The sequence below is a fragment of the Microcaecilia unicolor genome, chromosome 4 (genome assembly GCF_901765095.1).
Source record: "Microcaecilia unicolor chromosome 4, aMicUni1.1, whole genome shotgun sequence".
NCBI lineage: Eukaryota > Metazoa > Chordata > Amphibia > Gymnophiona > Siphonopidae > Microcaecilia > Microcaecilia unicolor.
Window position 1 is genome coordinate 253,417,516 of NC_044034.1, and position 22,400 is coordinate 253,439,915.

Genomic DNA, 22,400 nt, shown 5'->3' on the forward strand with positions numbered 1-22,400 from the left:
GCCTGCATCAGGAATCAATGTAAACTCTAGCTGATGTTTTAAAAGTAAAACATCATGTACATGGAGTCAACGGAGCCGATACTGAATCCCACTGTGGAAAAATGTCTGCAATAGCACCAGTGGTATTAAGCAAACAATATAGCACATTTTATGATTCTCATGCCGTGGGAACCAAAAACTGGTTTGAAGGCGTTTTTCCACAGCGGGATTCAGTGTTGGCTTCGTTGACTCCATATACATGATGTTTTACTTTTAAAATATCAGCCAGAATTTACATTGTCTCCTAATGCAGCCTTTTCAGCCGAAACATGGTGACCCTGTCGAGTCCATTTAACAAAGGCTGAGAGTCCTTTCAATAAAAAGCTGAATTTTTTTGCACACCTTTTTACGTGTTTTTACTCCACCCTTTGTTTGTCTTTGGTTCTTTTTGTGGAGTTTTGGACTTCTCCTTTTTTCTGTTTTAACCTTTCCTAACCCCCACCTCCACAAATAACTTGCTGAAGGTGGGCAAACTTCTGCACGTGTAACGAAAAATTCTATAACTGCACACCCACACTTTTGCACGCATAACATTGGTAATTGCAAAGCAAAGTAGTACTTACTCTCATAAGTTCCCTAAGCGTTATTCTGTTAGGGTGCACGTTCAGTTCTATAGCATGCAGTTGCCAGGAGGAAGTGTGCATGGGTAGGACTTGGGCGTGTCTTCCAATTACGTATGCAACTTCTACTACCATAAGTTCAGTACCCTGCTTGCCTTGAGTACACTGCTTGCCACTCATAGGTGCACCCTTTTGCACCTGCCATTGACCAGGTATAAATGGGCATGTCTGCATTTAGGTGCATCGATGCAGATTTACGCTGGTATTTTATAATGGAATGTAGGCACTCAGATGCCATTATAGAATAGGTGCTCCCCACACTGTATCGAGGCACCCTTTTATAGAATTGCTACCATAGGCTGCATGTGCATATGTTTAAGTGCAGATCCGAGGGATAGTTTATAAAAGCCAGTTTCTACACATAAAACACCGTTTTACCCATGGAAATACTTTTTAAAATTTTCCAGTTTATGCTTTTCTTGTTACACAGTTTGCTTCGCTTGTAACAGGCCTCTGCCTCCTCGGATTCTTGGTTTGTGTGGAGTGGCATTTTAGAAAGGATGTCCAAATCAGAATACGGACATCCAAGTCTCTACATTAAATATGGACGTCGATTTCTTACACATTTTAGAACAGGGTCTGCTCACATACAACATGTTCGACAATACATGAGAAATGGATATCCATGTGCTGGTGACATCCAGCATGAACATGTATTTTACAAAATGAAAAGTCCAAATTTTGAATGGGGAAAAACAAGGGACATGGATGTCTTTGTGGCAGCATAGGAGCATCCATGTTGTAAAAGGGCTACATAGACTTCATGCAAAGCAGAGGAGTAGCCTAATGGTTAGAGCAGTGGTTCAAATCCCACTTCAGCTCTTTTGGACTTTTTTATTTTAATTGTGAGCCCTCCAGGAACGGAAAAATACCTACAGTACCTGAATATACATCACTTCAATAGCTTTCAGTCTTGGCAGGTTTCATATACATTCAGATATAGTAGGTATTTTCCTGTACCTGAAGAGCTCACAATTAAAAAAAAAAATCAGAAATAGCTGAAGTGGGATTAGAACCTCGGTTCCTTGGTTTTCAGGACACTGCATTAACCTTTAGGCTTCTCTTCAGCTCTGCATAGTTCCTGAAGCTGTCATATAGCCCCATATCTCTTGCTAGTTTCACATTGAGGAGAGGGAGGGAGCTAGCAACTTCTGGGGAACGTAGAAGGTGACTTGCCTTAATTCTTCCAGTGGGAAGCTGCTTAATCAGAGCAACTTTCTGTAACCTTGACATGTCAAGTACCAGGTCTAAATAACAATGTCCATCTTTTTGGACATAGAGGTTCCTTCCCTTCTGAAATCGGAGTTGGATGTCCATATTTGACCCCTCCCTAGTCCTGCCCAAAATACACCCCCTTGCCTTATGGACGTATTGCAGTTTTAGACATTCAAATCCTAGCTTTGCAATATTGTAGCAATGATGAGAGAAAACAGATTATTTAGCACCTTAAACACCAATAATAAGATTCTGTTAGGTTACTTTTAATCTAATCTATTCCGCTTTATTCCTCAAAAGATTCAAAGGGGATCACAAGCAAGCGGTTAACATAGTTCTGTTAAGAAGTACATCAAGAATCATCAAATGATCTCCAATATAATTATAAATTATCATAACAATTACACACAACTATACTTGTTGGCTTTATTTTCTCTTCAAACCAATGTCATTATACCCAACTAGCAAGTAACAGTGGAATTGCTGAACAATTTGAAACAATGAGAAGGAAAAGGATTTCAGTGGCTAAAGTCATATCTAGAGACAAGCTCAGACTAATGACCTGCCATACTTCTTCACGAGTCCAGAAAAGCCTCCTTTAATTGAACATATTATCAGCATATTTTTAAAGCATTTTCTGTTATAGTGACAATTTAAACAGTCCAAATAAATTGAAATCTCCCAGGCACTTATCTGAGAAAGCACTGCAACACTCAACAGCTGTTTCACACCAGCTTCATCAGGAGCATTTTTTTCATTTGTGCAGCACTACCAGTACCCCCTACAACAAAGACCTTTTTTGTGGCTGAAAATGGACCTACTGCAAAATTAAAATCAGTGCGCGTCTGTTTGCAGCTTGAGACCTTACTGCCACCCATTGACTTAATGGTAAGGTCTCGCGCGTTAATCAGGTGGTAATCGTTGGCGTGTGTACACTGCCGATTACCGCTGGGTAAGTGCCACGCAGTAGAAAATTTCTACTGTGTGTTTTGGACAGGCATCAAAAATGAAATTATCACCTGGGGCACGCAGTAGCCGGGTGGTAGTTCCAATTTGATGCGTGTTGTACGCTCGTAGACACCCATGTGCCTTAGTAAAAGAGCCCCTAAACACTTTAAAAAGTGTTTTGGAGGAAAAATTAGATGAACTAATCTTCTGGTTATAGTACCACATTCTCTGGCAACGAATTAAACTCTGAAATTCGTTGCCAGAGAATGTGGTAAAGTCGGTTAGCTTAGTGCAGTTTAAAAAAGGTTTGGACGACTTCCTAAAGAAAAAGTCCATAGACCATTATTAAATGGAGTTGGGGAAAATCCACTATTTCTGGGGTAAGCAGTATAGAATGTTTTGTACTTTTTTGGGATCTTGCCAGGTATTTGTGACCTGGATTGGTCACTGTTGGAAACAGGATGCTGGGCTTGATGGACCTTTGGTCTGTTCCAGTATGGCAATACTTATGTACATTTTCCTTGCCTCATTTACCACTAATTTATATTTCGTAGTCTGAATTCTCCAATTTAAGTGCGTCTGGAAATCCTTATATTTCCTTCAGGCTCTTGTCTGCAGCCTCTTTTTAATTCACCTATATCTACAGAAAACCATGGGGTAGGAGTAATTCTAACAGGTTGTCTAGTTGATAAAGGAGCGATAATATCTATTAGTTAATGACTAGGTATTAATTACATTACAGCTACTTAATTTTGATTTTAGAATTTTTCAAGTGTACTTGATACAGTTTGAGTTAGTATTCATTTTGATTTGGTCATGTAGCAAATCTGAGACTTCTAATCATCCTAGATTATTATTATTATCATTATTATTTCACCTATTATGGCACTTTTAAGGGGCCCTTTTACTAAGCCTTGTAGGCACCTACGTGCACCCAATTTGGAGTTACCGCCCGGTCAGGGCTGGTCAAACCCGGTAAGCGGGGTAAGTGCCGCAGGGGGGCGCCTGCCTTCAAGGGTGCTGCTGCGGCACTGCGCCACCATACCGCGCCGCCCTTGTGCTTTAAATCTTTAATTTACCTCCGTTTCAGCAGCCGCATCATTTGAAAGCCCTGCCCCGTCTCTAGACTTCCCTCCCTTCGTGAGTTCATTCCACAGTCTCGCCTTCTGACGTCATTTCCTCGAGGGCGGAACTGCAGAACGAACTCACGAAGGGAGGGAAGGCTAGAGTCGGGGCAAGGCTTTCAAATGACACGGCTGCTGGAACGGAGGTAAATTAAAGATTTAAAGCACCAAGGGCGGCGGGGGATGGGGGCGAAGGAGAATCGCTGGACAGGGGCAGGGTGGGAGAAGAGAGAAAGGAGATGCTGGGGGGGCGGGGGCACGCGGGTGCCAACTCATAGTTTGCAGGGGGCGCCAGAGACCATAGGACCGGCCCTGCGCCCGATTACCACATGCCTCATGCGGTAATTTCATTTTTGGTGCGTGTCCACTTTGTGCGCCTGAAAAATACTTTTTATTTTCTGATGCACACAAGCTACGCGTGTCAAGTGGAATTTGACGCACATAGGTCATTACCGCCCGGTTACCACGTGAGACCTTACCGTTAGCAGTAAGGTCTCAGACCCAAAATGGACGCGCGCCAATTTTTATTTTTGCCACACGCCCATTTTCGGCAAAACTTTTAAAAAGGCCTTTTTTACAGATGCGCTGAAAAATGGATCCGCGCACACCAAAAACCTGCACCTACACTACCTCAGGCCATTTTTCAGTGCACCTTAGTAAATGGACCCCTAAGCGAGTTATGGCAGAAATATGTAATAAAATTATCATCACAAAACAACAAAATTGACATCACAAGTCAACATAAAATCCCTTGCACTATTTCTTCCCAACCTCCTTAACTAATTATAGCCATCCTGTAAATCAAACTGCAAATGATTTTTTAAACCAAAAATCTTGACCTTCTTACTACAGCTTAGGAAGCCTGATTTCTTCCTAACCTTCAGTGGCAGCTGGTTCCATAATACTGGTCCCAACACGAAACAAATTTGAGAATGTGGATGGTAACTAAGGGTCCCTTTTACAAAACTGCTAGCGATTCCTGGCAGGGGCTTAGCCAGACAACATATTTTGGGTGGGCCTAGACAAGACATGGGTGGGCACCAACTGTTCTCCCCCCCCCCCCCCCCCACCAAAAAAATATCTCAGCTAGTGGGAAAACGCTTCTTTCCACCTTGGCAGTCAGCAGCAGGCATGTGCTGAAAACTGAGCATGCACAGGTGCTGGTATTGTGGAGAGTAGTGTTTTCGTTACCATCAGGGGGAAGTCTTCAGCTGGCGGAGCTTGAGATCCCCACCAGCTACCGCTAGATGTGTGCTACTGTTGGGTGGGCCTGAGCCCTAAGTGGATGGATCCCGGTCCACCCAGACCCACCTGTGGCTACGCCACTGATTCCTGGTTTCAGAAAATGTGCCACATCCCATTCATTTTGAATGGGTTGTGTCACTTTTGCTACCCAGGAATTGGTAGCGCAGTTTAGTAAAAGAGACCCTAAATGAGCCGCACTTAAAGATAGGCATTTCCAAAGCCCTCGATGTAGGGTTACCATATGGCTCCAGAAAAAGGAGGACACATTGATCCAGTCCAGGTTTTGCTTCCATTGAAAGCAATGGAAGTAAAACCCAGACTGACTGACTCAATCTGTCCTCCTTTTTCTGGAGCCATATGGTAACCCTACCTTGATGTAGAATGCAAATTATGACTGGGCATATGTTGTACCTCTGTAATACTGTGTGAAGCTGGCAGACACTCAGTTTGCGCAGGCATTTCCAGACTAAACAGTTCATCTTACATTGTATGCAACATTTTACAGGAAGTCAGTGGAAATTATAACCAGAAGAAAGAGAATGCCTGCTTTCTTATTCGCAAGTGCTTCCCACAAATAAAATAAAATATTTTGTATTCTTAAGTGGCATTATTCTGTTTTCGTATACAGGGCTCCGCCAGTTATAGGGTATTTACCTTTTGAAGTGCTGGGTACTTCTGGCTATGATTATTATCATGTAGATGACTTGGAGCTTCTAGCAAGATGCCATGAGCATTGTAAGTATCACTGTGCACAAATTTACCTGAACACTTATAACTGGTTCAGATAGGAGCTTAGGTGGCAAATGAGTTCTCTTCCACCCCACACCTAACACTGTGCTTTTTTTTTGTACCTGTCCAATCAACCATTTCCACCTCTTTGTCCAGGAAGTGAGTTTGGAAAGGTACACTTTGAAAAGCTTTTTATGTAAATTCCTTGCCATACATTGCCTCCACTGCATACAAATCTATCTCATGAATATTCATTGTGGATATACTGAAAACGTGACTGGCTGGGTTGCCTCTAGGACCAGGCTTGGGAACCACTGGCATATGGACATCACATCACATACATTGGCAGATAGCACAGGAGCACCCATGATATCTGTGAAAAGGCAATGCAATGCTGGCCCAATATTCAAAATGAAAACAAAATGCCATGGTGACACATCCCCCGACCTCTCCTCCCCTAGTCTGTTTACTCCCTCCCCCTTCTAAGACACATGCCTACACTGCCCCGGATTCTATATATGGCATCCAAAGATGTGCCCCCCCCCCCAAATTTGGGTGCACTTCCAAGATGTGCATACAAATAAATTGGACAGTGAGCTCTGAACTATCAGTTATGGGATGCTAACAACCAATTATTGATGTTAATTGGCATTCATTAAGATTAGCTTGCGCATCTCTCTGTGCACTATTCTATAAGGCACAGCACCTCCCATGGCATGTATCTCAAAAGGGAGCATGACCAAGGGCATATCGGGGGCCTCTGAAAATTGCATGCGGAATTACAGAATACTGCTTAACCGTACCTAACTTGGGCAGCCGCATTTACACAAGGTTTTAACAGGCATAGGTTAGGCGCAGAATCCGTGCTAAACGCTATTCTATATAAGACACATGCTCTTTATAGAATAACGCTTAGCACTGAATTTTTTCGACACCATTTACTGAATCCAGCCCGTATAATCACCTCCAAGCACAGACTGCTGGTAGTGAGGCTGTGCTTCACGTTAAGTGGGATTAAGTGCAGCCACGCAATCACATTAGATGTCACAATCAGCCCCTCCTGCACTTACTACTACTACTACTATTTAGCATTTCTATAGCGCTACAAGGCGTACACAGCGCTGCACAAACATAGAAGAAAGATAGTCCCTGCTCAAAGAGCTTACAATCTAATAGACAAAAAATAAATAAAGTAAGCAAATCAAATCAATTAATGTGAACGGGAAGGAAGAGAGGAGGGTAGGTGGAGGCGAGTGGTTACAAGTGGTTACGAGTCAAAAGCAATGTTAAAGAGGTGGGCTTTTAGTCTAGATTTAAAAGTGGCCAAGGATGGGGCAAGACGTAGGGGCTCAGGAAGTTTATTCCAGGCGTAGGGTGCAGCGAGACAGAAGGCGCGAAGTCTGGAGTTGGCAGTAGTGGAGAAGGGAACAGATAAGAAAGATTTATCCATGGAGCAGAGTGCACGGGAAGGGGTGTAGGGAAGGACGAGTGTGGAGAGATACTGGGGAGCAGCAGAGTGAGTACATTTATAGGTTAGTAGAAGAAGTTTGAACAGGATGCGAAAACGGATAGGGAGCCAGTGAAGGGTCTTGAGGAGAGGGGTAGTATGAGTAAAGCGACCCTGGCGGAAGATGAGACGGGCAGCAGAGTTTTGAACCGACTGGAGAGGGGAGAGGTGACTAAGTGGGAGGCCAGCAAGAAGCAGATTGCAGTAGTCTAAACGAGAGGTGACAAGGGTGTGGATGAGGGTTTTGGTAGAGTGCTCGGAAAGAAAGGGGCGGATTTTACGGATGTTGTAAAGAAAGAAACGACAGGTCTTGGCAATCTGCTGGATATGAGCAGAGAAGGAGAGAGAAGAGTCAAAGATGACCCCAAGGTTTCAAGCTGAGGAGACAGGGAGAATGAGAGAGCCATCAACAGAAATAGAAAACGGGGGGAGCGGGATCTGTGTTAAGCAGGATCTGTGTTAAGCAGCTAGTGCAAGTTTTTTGCCTCATTGGCTGGTTTTAATGAACAGTATCTGTTAGTGCAGGTCCGTGCTAATGTCTACCATGCAGTGAAACTGATGCTAGCTGCTTAACACAGCTTAGTGAAAGAGCTCCATAGTCCTTTCTCTGTAAGGTGTCAGTTGTACACTGCATTTTTCAGCAGTTGACTGTAATCCCGTTGTACATTTCTGTTTCATAATTATCTAAAATGGTCCAGAATGATGGTGCATTTTACATAAGTACATAAGTAATGTCATACTGGGAAAAGACCAAAGGTCCATCGAGCCCAGCATCCCGTCCCCGACAGTGGCCAATCCAGATCAAGGGCACCTGGCAAGCTACCCAAACATACAAACATTTTATACAAGTTATTTCCGAAATTGTGGATTTTTCCCAAGTCCATTTAGTATCAGTCTACTGACTTCTCCTCTTGGAAACCGTCCAACCCCTTTTTTAACTCTGCCAAGCTATCATAGCCAAATGTTTGCAGCATTTTTGAGGCCTATGAGATGTTCAGCATTTGTAATCTGAGTATATTTTACTTTGAGTGCAGCTTTATAATGCATCCTATTCACTAGACTTAATATCACCACAGCCCACAATTTTTTTTTTAAATCTGTGGTATCTATCTGGGTAGGAGCAACTCTTACCTGGATAAGTACCACTCAGTGGGGCCATACCCAGATTTTCCTGGCATTATCCAGACTGTCCTGATGCTATCTTAATTCTTTTTAAGCAAGTTATGTTGGATGGGAATTGCAATCCAAAAAAGCTCATACCTGAAAGTTCTATAGTTTTGATTCTGGTTAGCTTTTTTGGATCAGGATCCTGCCATCTTCTGTTACTGAATGATTCTTTGAGAGAGTGTTATCATGTTCACAATTTTAAAATTTATTATGTGCACTGTGTATTTCCTGCTAACAGTGATGCAGTTTGGCAAGGGGAAATCTTGCTGCTATCGGTTTCTGACCAAAGGACAGCAATGGATCTGGCTTCAGACACACTACTATATTACCTACCACCAGTGGAACTCCAAGCCTGAATTCATTGTATGTACACACACTGTGATGAGGTATGATCCCATTTATTATATTTGCCAATCCTCCTACTCATATAGAGGTTCATTTTATAAGAGGACACATAGCTTAAGAGGGCAAGTAGTCACCTAGGTGTCCTTTTACTAAGGTGCGCTGAAAAATGGCCTGCGGTAGTGTAGACGCATGTTTAGGCACGTGCAGAATTATTTTTCAACACACCTACAAAAAATGCCTTTCTTTTTTGCCAAAAATGGACGTGCGGCAAAATGGCAGTAATCACCTATGTATGCCAAATGCCACTTGGCGCGCATCCGTTACGCGCGCCCAAAATAAATTTTACAGACGCGAGTATCAGACACACGCCAAAAATGAAATTACCGCAAGAGCCACATGGTAGTCAGGCGGTAACTCCATTTTGGCGCACGTTGGGTGCGCATAGACGCTTGCGCGACTTAGTAAAAGGGCTCCCTATCTGAAGATTCAGAAATTTTGGCAAGCTTGTACAGAGTCCATAGTGCTTTGTGTAGGAGGAAATATATGGACTGAATAATGGCTGCAGCTCAAGTGGATTTGATGAGAAAGGGCCACAGTATTTGCCATTTTTCCCCAGGAGTAGTAATGTCTAGGTCTTTTTCCCATGAGGCATTAGCTCAAGACTCGATGTGAATTTCCATTGTTGCAGTAACATACCATTTAGAGGCAATCTTAGGACCAGCTGAGAGTGACTGACAAAGCTCCCAGCAACTTGGTAACTCAGGATTAACTGTAGAGATGGACAACTTAAAGGATATGCAATGTTTAAATTAAATCTACTGAAAATAATGATTAGGTGACAGGCCGTATCTGTTTATCAAAAGAGGCAAAAGGAAGCCAAGAAGAGCCATCTATAAGATTATTTACCAATACAGTACCAGCATTTCTCCAAGACGGCCAGTTCAAACATTTGTTTTGGATTTGAAAGAGCAGATTATTCCATAGGAGAATGTGGAAGACCAGGGAATTTGAATGTATTTGTCCACTTCAGAAAAAGCAATCTGAGAGGAAGTCAGTAATTCATTAGAGAACTGTTTTTCAAGACAGGTTATAGGGAGAAAGTGTATGGGAGTTTTAGACCATCGTTCAGCTTCAAACCTTAGCCACAATGGTGCAGAAGAAATGTCCATAGTAGTAATTCCATTATGAGCTCTGGCATAAAAGAAAGCTACATGATATCTAGGGAAATTGATCTACCATGAGATTTGGACATTTTCAACTTCTTCATTGCAATGCATGGTTGTTTATTGGCCCATGAAAATGTAGACAAGATTTTCTCAAGCATTTTGTATGTGCTGGGGTGGAGAAGTATGGGAAGCATACGTAGTGTGAAGTTAATCTTTGGGACGAGCATCATTTTTTTTGTATCTAGCCCTCCCCACCAACATAGACATAGAGAAGACCATTTGTTGATTAAATCAGAAACTTGTTTTATGAAGAAATGAGAGTAAGTCTTTTACTAAGTGAGAAATTTAGTTGAAATGTACATAAGAACATAAGAGTAGCCTTAGTGGGTCAGACCAATGGTCCATCTAGCCCAGTATCCTGTTTCCAACAGTTGACAAGCCAGGTCACAAGTACTTGGCAGAAGCCCAAATCGTGGCAGCATTCCATGCTACAAATCCCAAGGCAAGCAGTTGCTTCCCCATGTCTGTCTCAATAACAGACAATGGACTTTTCTTCCAGGAACTTGTCCAAACCTTTTTAAAAACCAGATACGCTAACCACTTTTCCCATATCCTTCGGAAAAGAGTTCCAGAGCTTAACTATTCATTTTAAAAATATTTCCATGTAACTTCCTTGAGTGTCCCCTAGTCTTCATACTTTTGGAATGAGTAAAAAAATCGATTTACACCACTCAGGATTTTATAGACCTCAATCATATCCCCCCTCATTCAGCTCTTTTCCAAGCTGAAGAGCCCTAACCTCCTTAGCCTTTCCTCATACGAGAGGAGTTCCATCCCTTTTATCATTTTGATTGCTCGTCTTTGAAACGTTTCTAATTCCGCTGTATCTTTGTTGAGATACGGTGACCAGAACTGAATGCAATACTCAAGGAGCTCAATTTCTTCTCTGTGGATTCAGTGGAATCCTTTTCTGTGCAGAGACACTTTGCACGCTCCTGGTGATCCAGAGATCTTTCAAAATCAAATTCATCCTCAGGTGATACTGCCCCAGAGTATAGCTTGATCAATCATTGCTACTTTTCCATCACATCTCTTCAAAATGGAAACAACTTTAGGTGTTCTGGCAGGAATAACTACATTCTTCACCTTGTCAATCAGAGCAGCAGCATGTTCTTCTTGTAGACTGTCTTTTCTCCGAGGACAAGCAGGCTGCTTGTTCTCACTGATGGGTGACGTCCGCGGCAGCCCCTCCAATCGGAATCTTCACTAGCAAAAGCCTTTGCTAGCCCTCGCGCGCCGATGCGCACCGCGCATGCGCGGCCATCTTCCCGCCCGAACCGGCTCGTGCCGGCCAGTCTTCTTTTCTCCGCGCTCGGTACAGTTGTGCTTTGCCGTTCGTGCCCCGAAAAGTCGACCTCGCGCGTTGTTTTCGACTCGTTTCTGTTAGAAACTCTAAAAATTGTTTTGGAAAGACCTCTTGTGGTTTTTCCCTTCCTCTAGTTCGAGTTTTTTTCGCCCCGGTAAGTTTTCTTTCGTCGTCGGGGTAGGCCTTACTTAGGCCCCGGTCGAAATTTCCTTCCTCTAATTTTCTGGTGCCAAATTCCGCCATTTCGACTTTTGATTTCGCCGGCGTGATTTTTCCGCCCATGACATCGAAGCCTTCCAGCGGCTTCAAGAAGTGCACCCAGTGCGCCCGGGTAATCTCGCTCACTGACAGACACGCTTCGTGTCTTCGGTGTCTGGGGGCCGGGCACCGCCCTCAGGCCTGTAGTCTGTGTTCCCTTTTACAGAAGCGGACTCAGGTAGCGAGGTTAGCCCAGTGGAACTTTTTGTTCTCGGGCTCTTCGTCAGCATCGGCACCGGGGGTATCGAGTGCATCGACGTCTTCAGCGTCCAGACCTTCATCCTCGGCCGCCAGTGCATCGAGGCATCGACCCTCTGCATCAGCGCTGAGACATCGGACGACTGTATCGACGTCGGTGGTACCGGGACCTCGTCTGCTGATGTCGTCGGACGGTGGTGCTTCGTCTGGAGTGCAGGTGAGGGCTGTCCATTCCCCTGCTGGTGGCGGTGAGCCTTCGGGTGGGTCTCCCCCTACCCTGAGGGCTCCTGCGGTACAGCCCCCCCAAGATCGACCCTCTTCGGTCTCGGCCCCGAGGAAGAGACGGCTGGATTCTACGTCCTCCTCGTCGGTGCCGGGAAGCGCCGGTGCCGTGCTTCGCAAAAAATCTAAGAAGCATCGACACCGGTCCCCTTCCCGTGTCGGCACCGAGAGCTCTGGGTCGCCGAGGGAGTCGGCACCCAGCAGGCATCGGCACCGAGAGGACCGCTCACCCTCTGTCCAAGAGGTGTCGATGCGCTCCACTCTGGACAGCCCGGAACAGCCTCCACGCCCGGAACAGGTTCTGACGTCGACGCCTGCATCGACTTCCATGCCTTTTTCTGCAGCCGCTCTGAACGAGAGCCTCCGGGCCGTTCTCCCAGAGATTCTGGGAGAGCTGTTGCGCCCTACCCCTCCGGTACCGGCGGTGCTTGCGCCACCGGTACCTTCGAGCGTGGCGCCGGCTGGTCCATCGCCCGGGGTGAGGTCTCCGGCGTCGGTGCCGCGTGCGGTACCGACTGCGGTCGCCTCCCAGGAAGGCTCCCCGACTACGTCGGCGGAGGGAGCTTCGCCGATGCGGGCGAGGGAGTCTACCTCTCGACGCCCCCATCGTGGACGTGGCTCCACTGAGTCGAGCCGGGCGCGGTTGCAGACACAGGTTTGTGAACTTGTGTCTGACACCGAGGGTGAGGCCTCATGGGAAGAAGAGGAAGACATCAGATATTTCTCTGACGAGGAGTCTGAGGGTCTTCCTTCTGATCCCACTCCCTCTCCTGAAAGGCAGCTTTCTCCTCCTGAGAGTCTGTCTTTCGCTTCCTTTGTCCGGGAGATGTCTACGGCCATCCCCTTCCCGGTGGTTGTGGAGGACGAGCCCAGGGCTGAAATGTTTGAGCTCCTGGACTATCCTTCTCCACCTAAGGAAGCGTCCACAGTCCCCATGCACCATGTCCTGAAAAAGACATTGCTGGCGAACTGGACAAAACCTCTAACTAATCCCCACATCCCCAAGAAGATCGAGTCCTAATACCGGATCCATGGGGACCCAGAGCTGATGCGCACCCAGTTGCCTCATGACTCTGGAGTTGTAGATTTGGCCCTAAAGAAGGCTAAGAGTTCTAGGGAGCATGCTTCGGCGCCCCCGGGCAAAGACTCTAGAACCTTAGACTCCTTTGGGAGGAAGGCCTACCATTCTTCTATGCTCGTGGCCAAAATTCAGTCCTACCAGCTCTACACGAGCATACACATGCGGAACAATGTGCGGCAGTTGGCGGGCTTGGTGGATGCGCTCCCCCCTGAGCAAGCCAAGCCTTTTCAGGAGGTGGTCAGGCAGCTGAAGGCGTGCAGAAAATTCCTGGCCAGAGGGGTGTATGACACCTTTGATGTTGCGTCCAGGGCCGCTGCTCAAGGTGTGGTGATGCGCAGGCTCTCATGGCTGCGTGCCTCCGACCTGGAGAACAGACTCCAGCAGCGGATTGCGGACTCGCCTTGCCGTGCGGATAACATTTTTGGAGAGAAGGTCGAACAGGTGGTAGAGCAGCTCCACCAGCGGGATACTGCATTCGACAAGTTCTCCCGCCGGCAGCCTTCAGCATCTACCTCTACAGGTAGAAGATTTTTCGGGGGAAGGAAGACAGTTCCCTACTCTTCTGGCAAGCGTAGGTACAATCCTCCTTCTCGACAGCCTGTGGCTCAGGCTAAGCCCCAGCGCGCTCGCTCTCGTCAGCAGCGTGCGACTCAGCAAGGCCCCTCAGCTCCCCAGCAGAAGCAAGGGACGAGCTTTTGACTGGCTCCAGCAGAGCATAGCCGACATCCAAGTGTCAGTGCCGGGCGACCTGCCAGTCGGAGGGAGGTTGAAAGCTTTTCACCAAAGGTGGCCTCTCATAACCTCCGATCAGTGGGTTCTTCAAATAGTCCGGCAAGGATACACCCTCAATTTGGCCTCCATACCTCCAAATTGTCCACCGGGAGCTCAGTGTTACAGCTTCCAGCACAAGCAGGTACTTGCAGAGGAACTCTCCGCCCTTCTCAGCGCCAATGCGGTTGAGCCCGTGCCATCCGGGCAGGAAGGGCTGGGATTCTATTCCAGGTACTTCCTTGTGGAAAAGAAAACAGGGAGGATGCGTCCCATCCTAGACCTAAGGGCCCTGAACAAATATCTGGTCAAAGAAAAGTTCAGGATGCTTTCCCTGGGCACCCTCCTTCCCATGATTCAGGAAAACGATTGGCTATGCTCTCTGGACTTAAAGGACGCCTACACGCACATCCCGATACTGCCAGCTCACAGACAGTATCTGCGATTTCAGCTGGGCACACGTCACTTCCAGTACTGTGTGCTACCCTTTGGGCTCGCCTCTGCGCCCAGGGTGTTCACAAAGTGCTTGGCTGTAGTAGCAGCGGCACTTCGCAGGCTGGGGGTGCACGTGTTCCCATATCTCGACGATTGGCTGGTGAAGAACACATCCGAGGCAGGAGCCCTGCAGTCCATGCAGATGACTATTCGCCTCCTGGAGCTTCTGGGGTTTGTGATAAATTATCCAAAGTCCCACCTTCTCCCAGTGCAGAGACTCGAATTCATAGGAGCTCTGCTGGATTCTCGGACGGCTCGCGCCTATCTCCCAGAGACGAGAGCCAACAACTTGTTGTCCCTCGTCTCGCGGGTGCGAGCGTCCCAGCAGATCACAGCTCGGCAGATGTTGAGATTGCTGGGCCACATGGCCTCCACAGTTCATGTGACTCCCATGGCCCGCCTTCACATGAGATCTGCTCAATGGGCCCTAGCTTCCCAGTGGTTTCAGGCTGCGGGGGATCTAGAAGACGTGATCCACCTGTCCACGAGTTTTCTCGAATCCCTGCATTGGTGGACGATTTGGTCCAATTTGACTCTGGGACGTCCTTTCCAAATTCCTCAGCCACAAAAAGTGCTGACCACGGATGCGTCTCTCCTGGGGTGGGGAGCTCATGTCGATGGGCTTCACACCCAAGGAAGCTGGTCCCTCCAGGAACGCGATCTGCAGATCAATCTTCTGGAGTTACGAGCGATCTGGAACGCTGTGAAGGCTTTCAGAGATCGGCTGTCCCACCAAATTATCCAAATTCAGACAGACAACCAGGTTGCCATGTATTACGTCAACAAGCAGGGGGGCACCGGATCTCGCCCCCTGTGTCAGGAAGCCGTCAGCATGTGGCTCTGGGCTCGCCGTTACGGCATGGTGCTCCAAGCCACATATCTGGCAGGCGTAAACAACAGTCTGGCCGACAGGTTGAGCAGGATTATGCAACCTCACGAGTGGTCGCTCAATTCCCGTGTGGTGCGACAGATCTTCCAGGTGTGGGGCACCCCCTTGGTAGATCTCTTTGCATCTCGAGCCAACCACAAAGTCCCTCAGTTCTGTTCCAGGCTTCAGGCCCACGGCAGACTGGCATCGGATGCCTTCCTCCTGGACTGGGGGGAGGGTCTGCTGTATGCTTATCCTCCCATACCTCTGGTGGGGAAGACTTTGTTGAAACTCAAGCAAGACCAAGGCACCATGATTCTGATTGCTCCTTTTTGGCCGCGTCAGATCTGGTTCCCTCTTCTTCTGGAGTTATCCTCCGAAGAACCGTGGAGATTGGAGTGTTTTCCGACCCTCATCACACAGAACGAGGGGGCGCTTCTGCATCCCAACCTCCAGTCTCTGGCTCTCACGGCCTGGATGTTGAGAGCGTAGACTTTGCCTCTTTGGGTCTGTCAGAGGGTGTCTCCCGCATCTTGCTTGCTTCCAGGAAAGATTCCACTAAGAGGAGTTACTTCTTTCTATGGAGGAGGTTTGCCATCTGGTGTGACAGCAAGGCCCTAGATCCTCGCTCTTGTCCTACACAGACCCTGCTTGAATACCTTCTGCACCTGTCTGAGTCTGGTCTCAAGACCAACTCTGTAAGGGTTCACCTTAGCGCAATCAGTGCATACCATTACCGTGTGGAAGGTAAGCCGATCTCAGGACAGCCTTTAGTTGTTCGCTTCATGAGAGGTTTGCTTTTGTCAAAGCCCCCTGTCAAGCCTCCTACAGTGTCATGGGATCTCAATGTCGTTCTCACCCAGCTGATGAAACCTCCTTTTGAGCCACTGAACTCCTGCCATCTGAAGTACTTGACCTGGAAGGTCATTTTCTTGGTGGCAGTTACTTCAGCTCGTAGAGTCAGTGAGCTTCAGGCCCTGGTAGCCCAGGCCCCTTACACCAAATTTCATCATAACAGAGTAGTCCTCCGCACTCACCCTAAGTTCTTGCCGAAGGTTGTGTCGGAGTTCCATCTGAACCAGTCAATTGTCTTGCCAACATTTTTTCCCCGTCCCCATTCCTGCCCTGCTGAACGTCAGCTGCACACATTGGACTGCAAAAGAGCATTGGCCTTCTATTTGGAGCGGACACAGCCCAACAGACAGTCCGCCCAATTGTTTGTTTCTTTTGATCCCAACAGGAGGGGAGTGGCTGTAGGAAAACGCACCATATCCAATTGGCTAGCAGATTGCATTTCCTTCACTTACGCCCAGGCTGGGCTGGCTCTTGAGGGTCATGTCACGGCTCATAATGTTAGAGCCATGGCGGCGTCGGTAGCCCACTTGAAGTCAGCCTCCATTGAAGAAATTTGCAAAGCTGCGACGTGGTCATCTGTCCACACATTCACATCTCATTACTGCCTGCAGCAGGATACCCGACGCGACAGTCGGTTCGGGCAGTCAGTTCTTCAGAACCTGTTTGGGCTTTAGGATCCAACTCCACCCCCCGAGGGCCCTGTTTGTTCTGTTCCAGGCTGCACTCTCAGTTAGTTGGTAAATTTTTTAGGTCAATCTCAGTTATGTCCTCGCCGTTGCAAGGCCCAATTGACCATTGTTGTTGTTTTGAGTGAGCCTGGGGGCTAGGGATACCCCATCAGTGAGAACAAGCAGCCTGCTTGTCCTCGGAGAAAGCGAATGCTACATACCTGTAGAAGGTATTCTCCGAGGACAGCAGGCTGATTGTTCTCACAAACCCGCCCGCCTCCCCTTTGGAGTTGTGTCTTCCCTTCTCTTTGTCTTGCTACATATGAGACTGGCCGGCACGAGCCGGTTCGGGCCGGAAGACGGCTGCGCATGCGCGGTGCGCATCGGCGCGCGAGGGCTAGCAAAGACTTTTGCTAGTGAAGATTCCGATTGGAGGGGCTGCCGCAGACGTCACCCATCAGTGAGAACAATCAGCCTGCTGTCCTCGGAGAATACCTTCTACAGGTATGTAGCATTCGCTTTATTGCCAGCTGCAGATTGTGCACAACACAGCGTATGTGATGCCTGTGAAGTTTTCTGGTCCTATTGCCTGGCTAGAAGTACTGGGCATTGGTTCCTTGCTTTTGCAGTCATCTTTCTCTCCCACAGCTTTGAATACTTCTGGAATGAAAGCGCTGTAAATGTCTTTTGAGATTGGAAGATCTTGGAGGAGCATTTTTATCACTGCCTGAATAAGTGCTGATCTTGTCATCAAATCATCTGGGTCCTGTGTCATACATGGCACACAAAATATTTTCCATCTTGAGTTATGGTGAAATGCTCAAGTACAGCTGACTTCACGGGAAGCTTCTTTGACATTATGAATTTATATTTTAAAAAATTGTCAAACAAAATTCCAAATATGTGATTGAGGGCTCAAATACTAGTCATCAATCAATCATAGAATGTGTCACATTGGGTTAGTGAATTCCTATTGATTAATGGCCCTGGAAAAAGTGATTTAATATTAGGCTTTAACAAGGCAAAAAAATATGTAAATATAAAACGATAAATTTAACCATATATTATAAATGTTGTAACTTTTTTCTTTTGAAGATGGAGTTGGTACATTTTTACCGGCTCTGACTCTACCAGAGCCTTGATAGGAATTGCATAATGCAAGTCCTTACCCAGTTTCAATGAGATCAAAACTCCCGCCTAAAGGATTACCCTGCAGCAAGTGTTTTTCACTCTAAGCAATAATTCCCCAATATCCCCTACAAATAACTTTTATAGAATTTTGAGAGAATCCATCCAGTCCCGGAGCTTTTCTACTTTTCAAATGTTTAACTGCCCATTCAATATATGTGAAAGTGAGGGGGTGTCCAACATATCTCAGTCTACTGGAGACAGCCTAGGAAGCTCAGTGTTATCTAAATACTGGTCTATTACAGCTTTACTGAAATCCCCTTCAGCACTATATAATTTCTGATAAAATGCGTTAAATTGGGAACCAGTCTCCACATCAGTATAATTTTTATAATAACTTATTTTACTCTCTTGTTATGCAGACATCTAGCAACATTGTGCCAGACTTCTTACCAAATTTAAAACAAATCTTTGCTTTAACTGTCTCCACATGAAATCTACCTTTTGCTATTTGCAACTCTCAAATCTGTGCGAATTTATTGACGTTCCTTAAATAATACCTCACTTGGGTGCTGTTTTTGGTGAAGTTCTAATTGACATAATTTTTCTCTTACATTAAGAACTTGATGGTCTGTTTCTCTCTTTTTATGTGCTCCTCATTTTGTTAAATGTCCCCTCACTGCTTCTTTTAAAGCATCCCAGAGAAGCTATCATTTACTTCCCCATTATCATTATTTAATAATCTCCTAATAAAGACTCATTAATGGGCCCTTATACAAAGGCCCGCTAAAAAGTGTCCTTCGCTACTTTTAGTGGATGATTTTCCCATGCACTCAGGCCACCTCTTAGCACATCTGCCAAAAAGGAAAATTTCTATTTTCGGCAATAATGGCCAGGTGCTGAGTCCCAAATTAGTATACTCTGGTGGATCCTCCTCTTCCTCTATCCCGCAGTCAGTGGGTGTACCTCAAGGATCCGTCCTAGGACCTCTCCTTTTCTCCATCTATACTTCCTCCCTTGGTGCTCTGATCTCTTCCCACGGTTTTCATTATCATCTTTACACTGATGACTCCCAGATCTACCTCTCCACACCAGAAATCTGGGCAGAAATCCAGTCCAAGGTATCTGCCTGCCTCTCTGACATTGCTACCTGGATATCTCACCGCCACCTGAAGCTCAATATGTCCAAAACTGAGCTCCTTATCTTCCCACCTAAACCAACCTCTCCCCCCATTCTCAATTTCTGTTGACAACACACTCATTCTTCCTGTCTCATCTGCTCGTAAGCTTGGGGTCATCTTTGACTCCTCCCTCTCCTTCTCTGCACATATTCATCAGATTGCTAAAACCTGTCGTTTCTTCCTTTTTAATATCGCCAAAATTCACCCTTTCCTTTCTGAACATGCTATCAGAACCCTTATCCACACTCTCATCACCTCTCGCATAGATTACTGCAACTTGCTTCTCACAGGTCTTCCACTCAGCCACCTCTCTCCTCTTCAATCTGTTCAAAATTCTGCTGCACAACTAATATTTCGCCAAAGTCGTTATGCCCATATCAGCCCTCTCCTGAAGTCACTTCACTGGCTCCCTATCCGTTTCTGTATAAAATTCAAGTTCCTCTTATTGACTTATAAGTGCATTCACTCTGCAGCCCCTCACTACCTCTCCACCCTCATCTCTCCCTACACTCCCTCCCAGGAACTCCGTTCACTAGGCAAATCTCTCCTAATTGCACCTTTCTCCTCCATCGTTAACTCCTGACTCCGTTCCTTTTGTCTCGCCGCACCTTATGCCTGGAATGGGCTTCCTGAGCCATTAAGACTAGCTCCATCCCTGGCCGTCTTCAAATCCGGGCTAAAGGCCTACCTGTTTGATGCTGCTTTTGACTCCTAACTTGGCACTTGCTCATAACCTTTATCTTGTCTTCCTCTCTTCAATAGTCCCTTTCCCTATGTGTCCTTCTGTCTGTCTTACCCTTATCCTTATTGGTCCTGTCTGTCTGTCCTGATTTAGATTGTAAGCTCTTTTTAGCAGGGACTGTCTTTTCTTCTTGTTCAATTGTGAAGCGCTGCGTACGACTGGTAGCACTATAGAAATGATTTATAGTAATAGTAGTAGCTAGCCATTTACCGAATGAGCCCTTACCGCCTCCTATTTACTTGGCGATAAGGGCTCACACACTAACCCTGCAGTAATTGGGCAGCACGCAGCAATGTGACTGTGCTGCCGGGAATGCCCTCCGCAGGAGACAGCATGTACCAACTTTGGAACTACCACTGGCTCCTGTACTACCCGAGCAGTAGGGCCGATTTGGTGCGTGGTAGCCCTACCATGCCTTTATAAAAAGGACCCTAAGTCTCCAGAAGTCTTTTTTAGTTTCTTCCCAAAACCCACCCAAATCCAGCCATGCAGGATCATGGTCAGATACCTGAAAACAACCAATATCTTGCACATAACTCCACAAACTGTGATGACATCCATTCTGGTACCCCCCATTTTTTGTGACCAGTTTTCTGTCTCATCTTCCTTTGTTTCTTCCTTGACCTTTTCTTCAATTTATTTCTTATTTTCTTTATTCTCTTATTTAGATGTTTTTGTTAGCATTCCCTTAATTAATTTTCCTTTTTCCACATTTATTCTCTTCTCTAATTGTTTCCTTTTTCTGTTACTCATCTTCTCTCAGCCTTTCCTTCAGATTTTTTTCTCCTTGTTGCCATATATATATATATATATGTTTTCCAAGTAATATAAAGAACCATCAGTAACATTTTTCACCCATAATACACTATTAGCAGTATTTATTTATTTAGTACATTTTCTTGATATACTGCATATGGTATAACCAGGGTCCTCCTTCCACTTGGGGGCCAGGGCTAACCCTGCTTAGCTTAGCTGTCTCCCTCCAATGTATAGGATCCAAACCACCTCTCCTCTGTTTGGTAATTGCCCCGGTCTGGCCGCTCTCCGGCTGGCCTGAGCCTTTTTCCTGCTCAATGCAGGGTCACACAAAAACTCAGCATTCTCATAGTTTCTTGAAAATACAGGGTTTTATTTTCACAGAATCTTTTCCTTCAATACAGTCTTAGTCTTCACTTAGTTTCATCACCAATAATGAAAGATTCAGTTCAGGTTTTCACATTCACCTTCTCAACACAGTTCAATCTTAATTCAGAATACCACAAAGCAGTAAATCCTTGCCTTGTTCCCAATTGTAGCATAACCCTCACAGGCACTGTCTTCTATCCTCAGATAGTTAATGGGTTAGCTTTCTCCACCAGTTCCTTCGCCACTGTATTATTTTCTCTTCTCCAACTGTCCACAGTTTAGCCCATACTGATGCCACAAAACCCTTTACCTTTCCTGCTGGAGTCTGAGCAAGACCTGAGACCTCCATGCACTCCTCCTCCCCCTCTTCCCCCACTTCCTCTTTATCCCATTCCATGTCTTCCTCCGCCCCGGGTTCCCCCAGCTGCTGCTCATTACCCTGTGTGTGTATATATACACACACATATATATGCATATGCATATATCTGTTTCTCTATACACACACACACACACACACACACACACATACAGTATCCCCTAGATTCCATATATGGCACCCAGATTTGTGTGTCTAAATTTAGGCATGCTTCCAAAATGCACATGCAAATTAATTGGCTAACAAGCTGTGAACCTTCAATAGTTGGTTGCTAACAACCAATTGTTGAAGTTAATTGGCAGCCATTAGAATTTGTTGGCAGTACACCTAACTCCCATTGCACGTACCTCAAAAGGGGGCATGGCCATGGGCATGTCAGGTCATTCCAAAAAGTTGTGCGCATAGTTATAGAATAGTGGCTCAATGTGCCCAACTTAGGCACCAGTATTTACACCTGGCTTCAACAGGTGTAACTCCAGTGCTTAAAGCTTTGGTTGTTGGTGGTAAGCACGATTCTATAAAGGGTATACACTCTTTATAGAATCGTGCTTAGCGCCAATCTTTTCTAGTGCACATTTTGGATGCAATTTATAGACTCTGGCCCTCTATGTATGTGTCTTTAGTGTCTAAGTAGATACCTACTTCCCCACTTAAACTAGGCTTCCTGTTATAATATTGTGCATCAGAACTATACATCATGGGACCTACCAGGTAAGTCAGACAAAACTCATATTCATCAAAAATGAGATACCTTGGAGTGTAGGACATACTGTATTGTAGTTAGAATTATGCAGACTAAAAAGCAAGAGTGATTGGAACCATGTAAATAAAATCGCTTTATGAAATATACATAGGAAAGGGCAATTAAAGGACACATAGAGCTGGAGCCTGTAAGAAGTGGATT

General features: G+C 46.0%; 1 protein-coding gene across 3 annotated transcripts in view; it reads left to right on the top strand.

The window, feature by feature from the left end:
* The window catches only part of NPAS2 (neuronal PAS domain protein 2), a 248,538-nt gene that overhangs the window by 164,364 nt on the left and 61,774 nt on the right, over window positions 1-22,400 (top strand). For all 3 annotated transcript variants that reach the window (XM_030201427.1, XM_030201428.1, XM_030201429.1), the window contains exons 10-11: window positions 5,820-5,926; window positions 8,833-8,980. In XM_030201427.1, coding sequence (XP_030057287.1) covers window positions 5,820-5,926; window positions 8,833-8,980 — 255 coding nt within the window. The remainder of the gene's footprint in view (window positions 1-5,819; window positions 5,927-8,832; window positions 8,981-22,400) is intronic.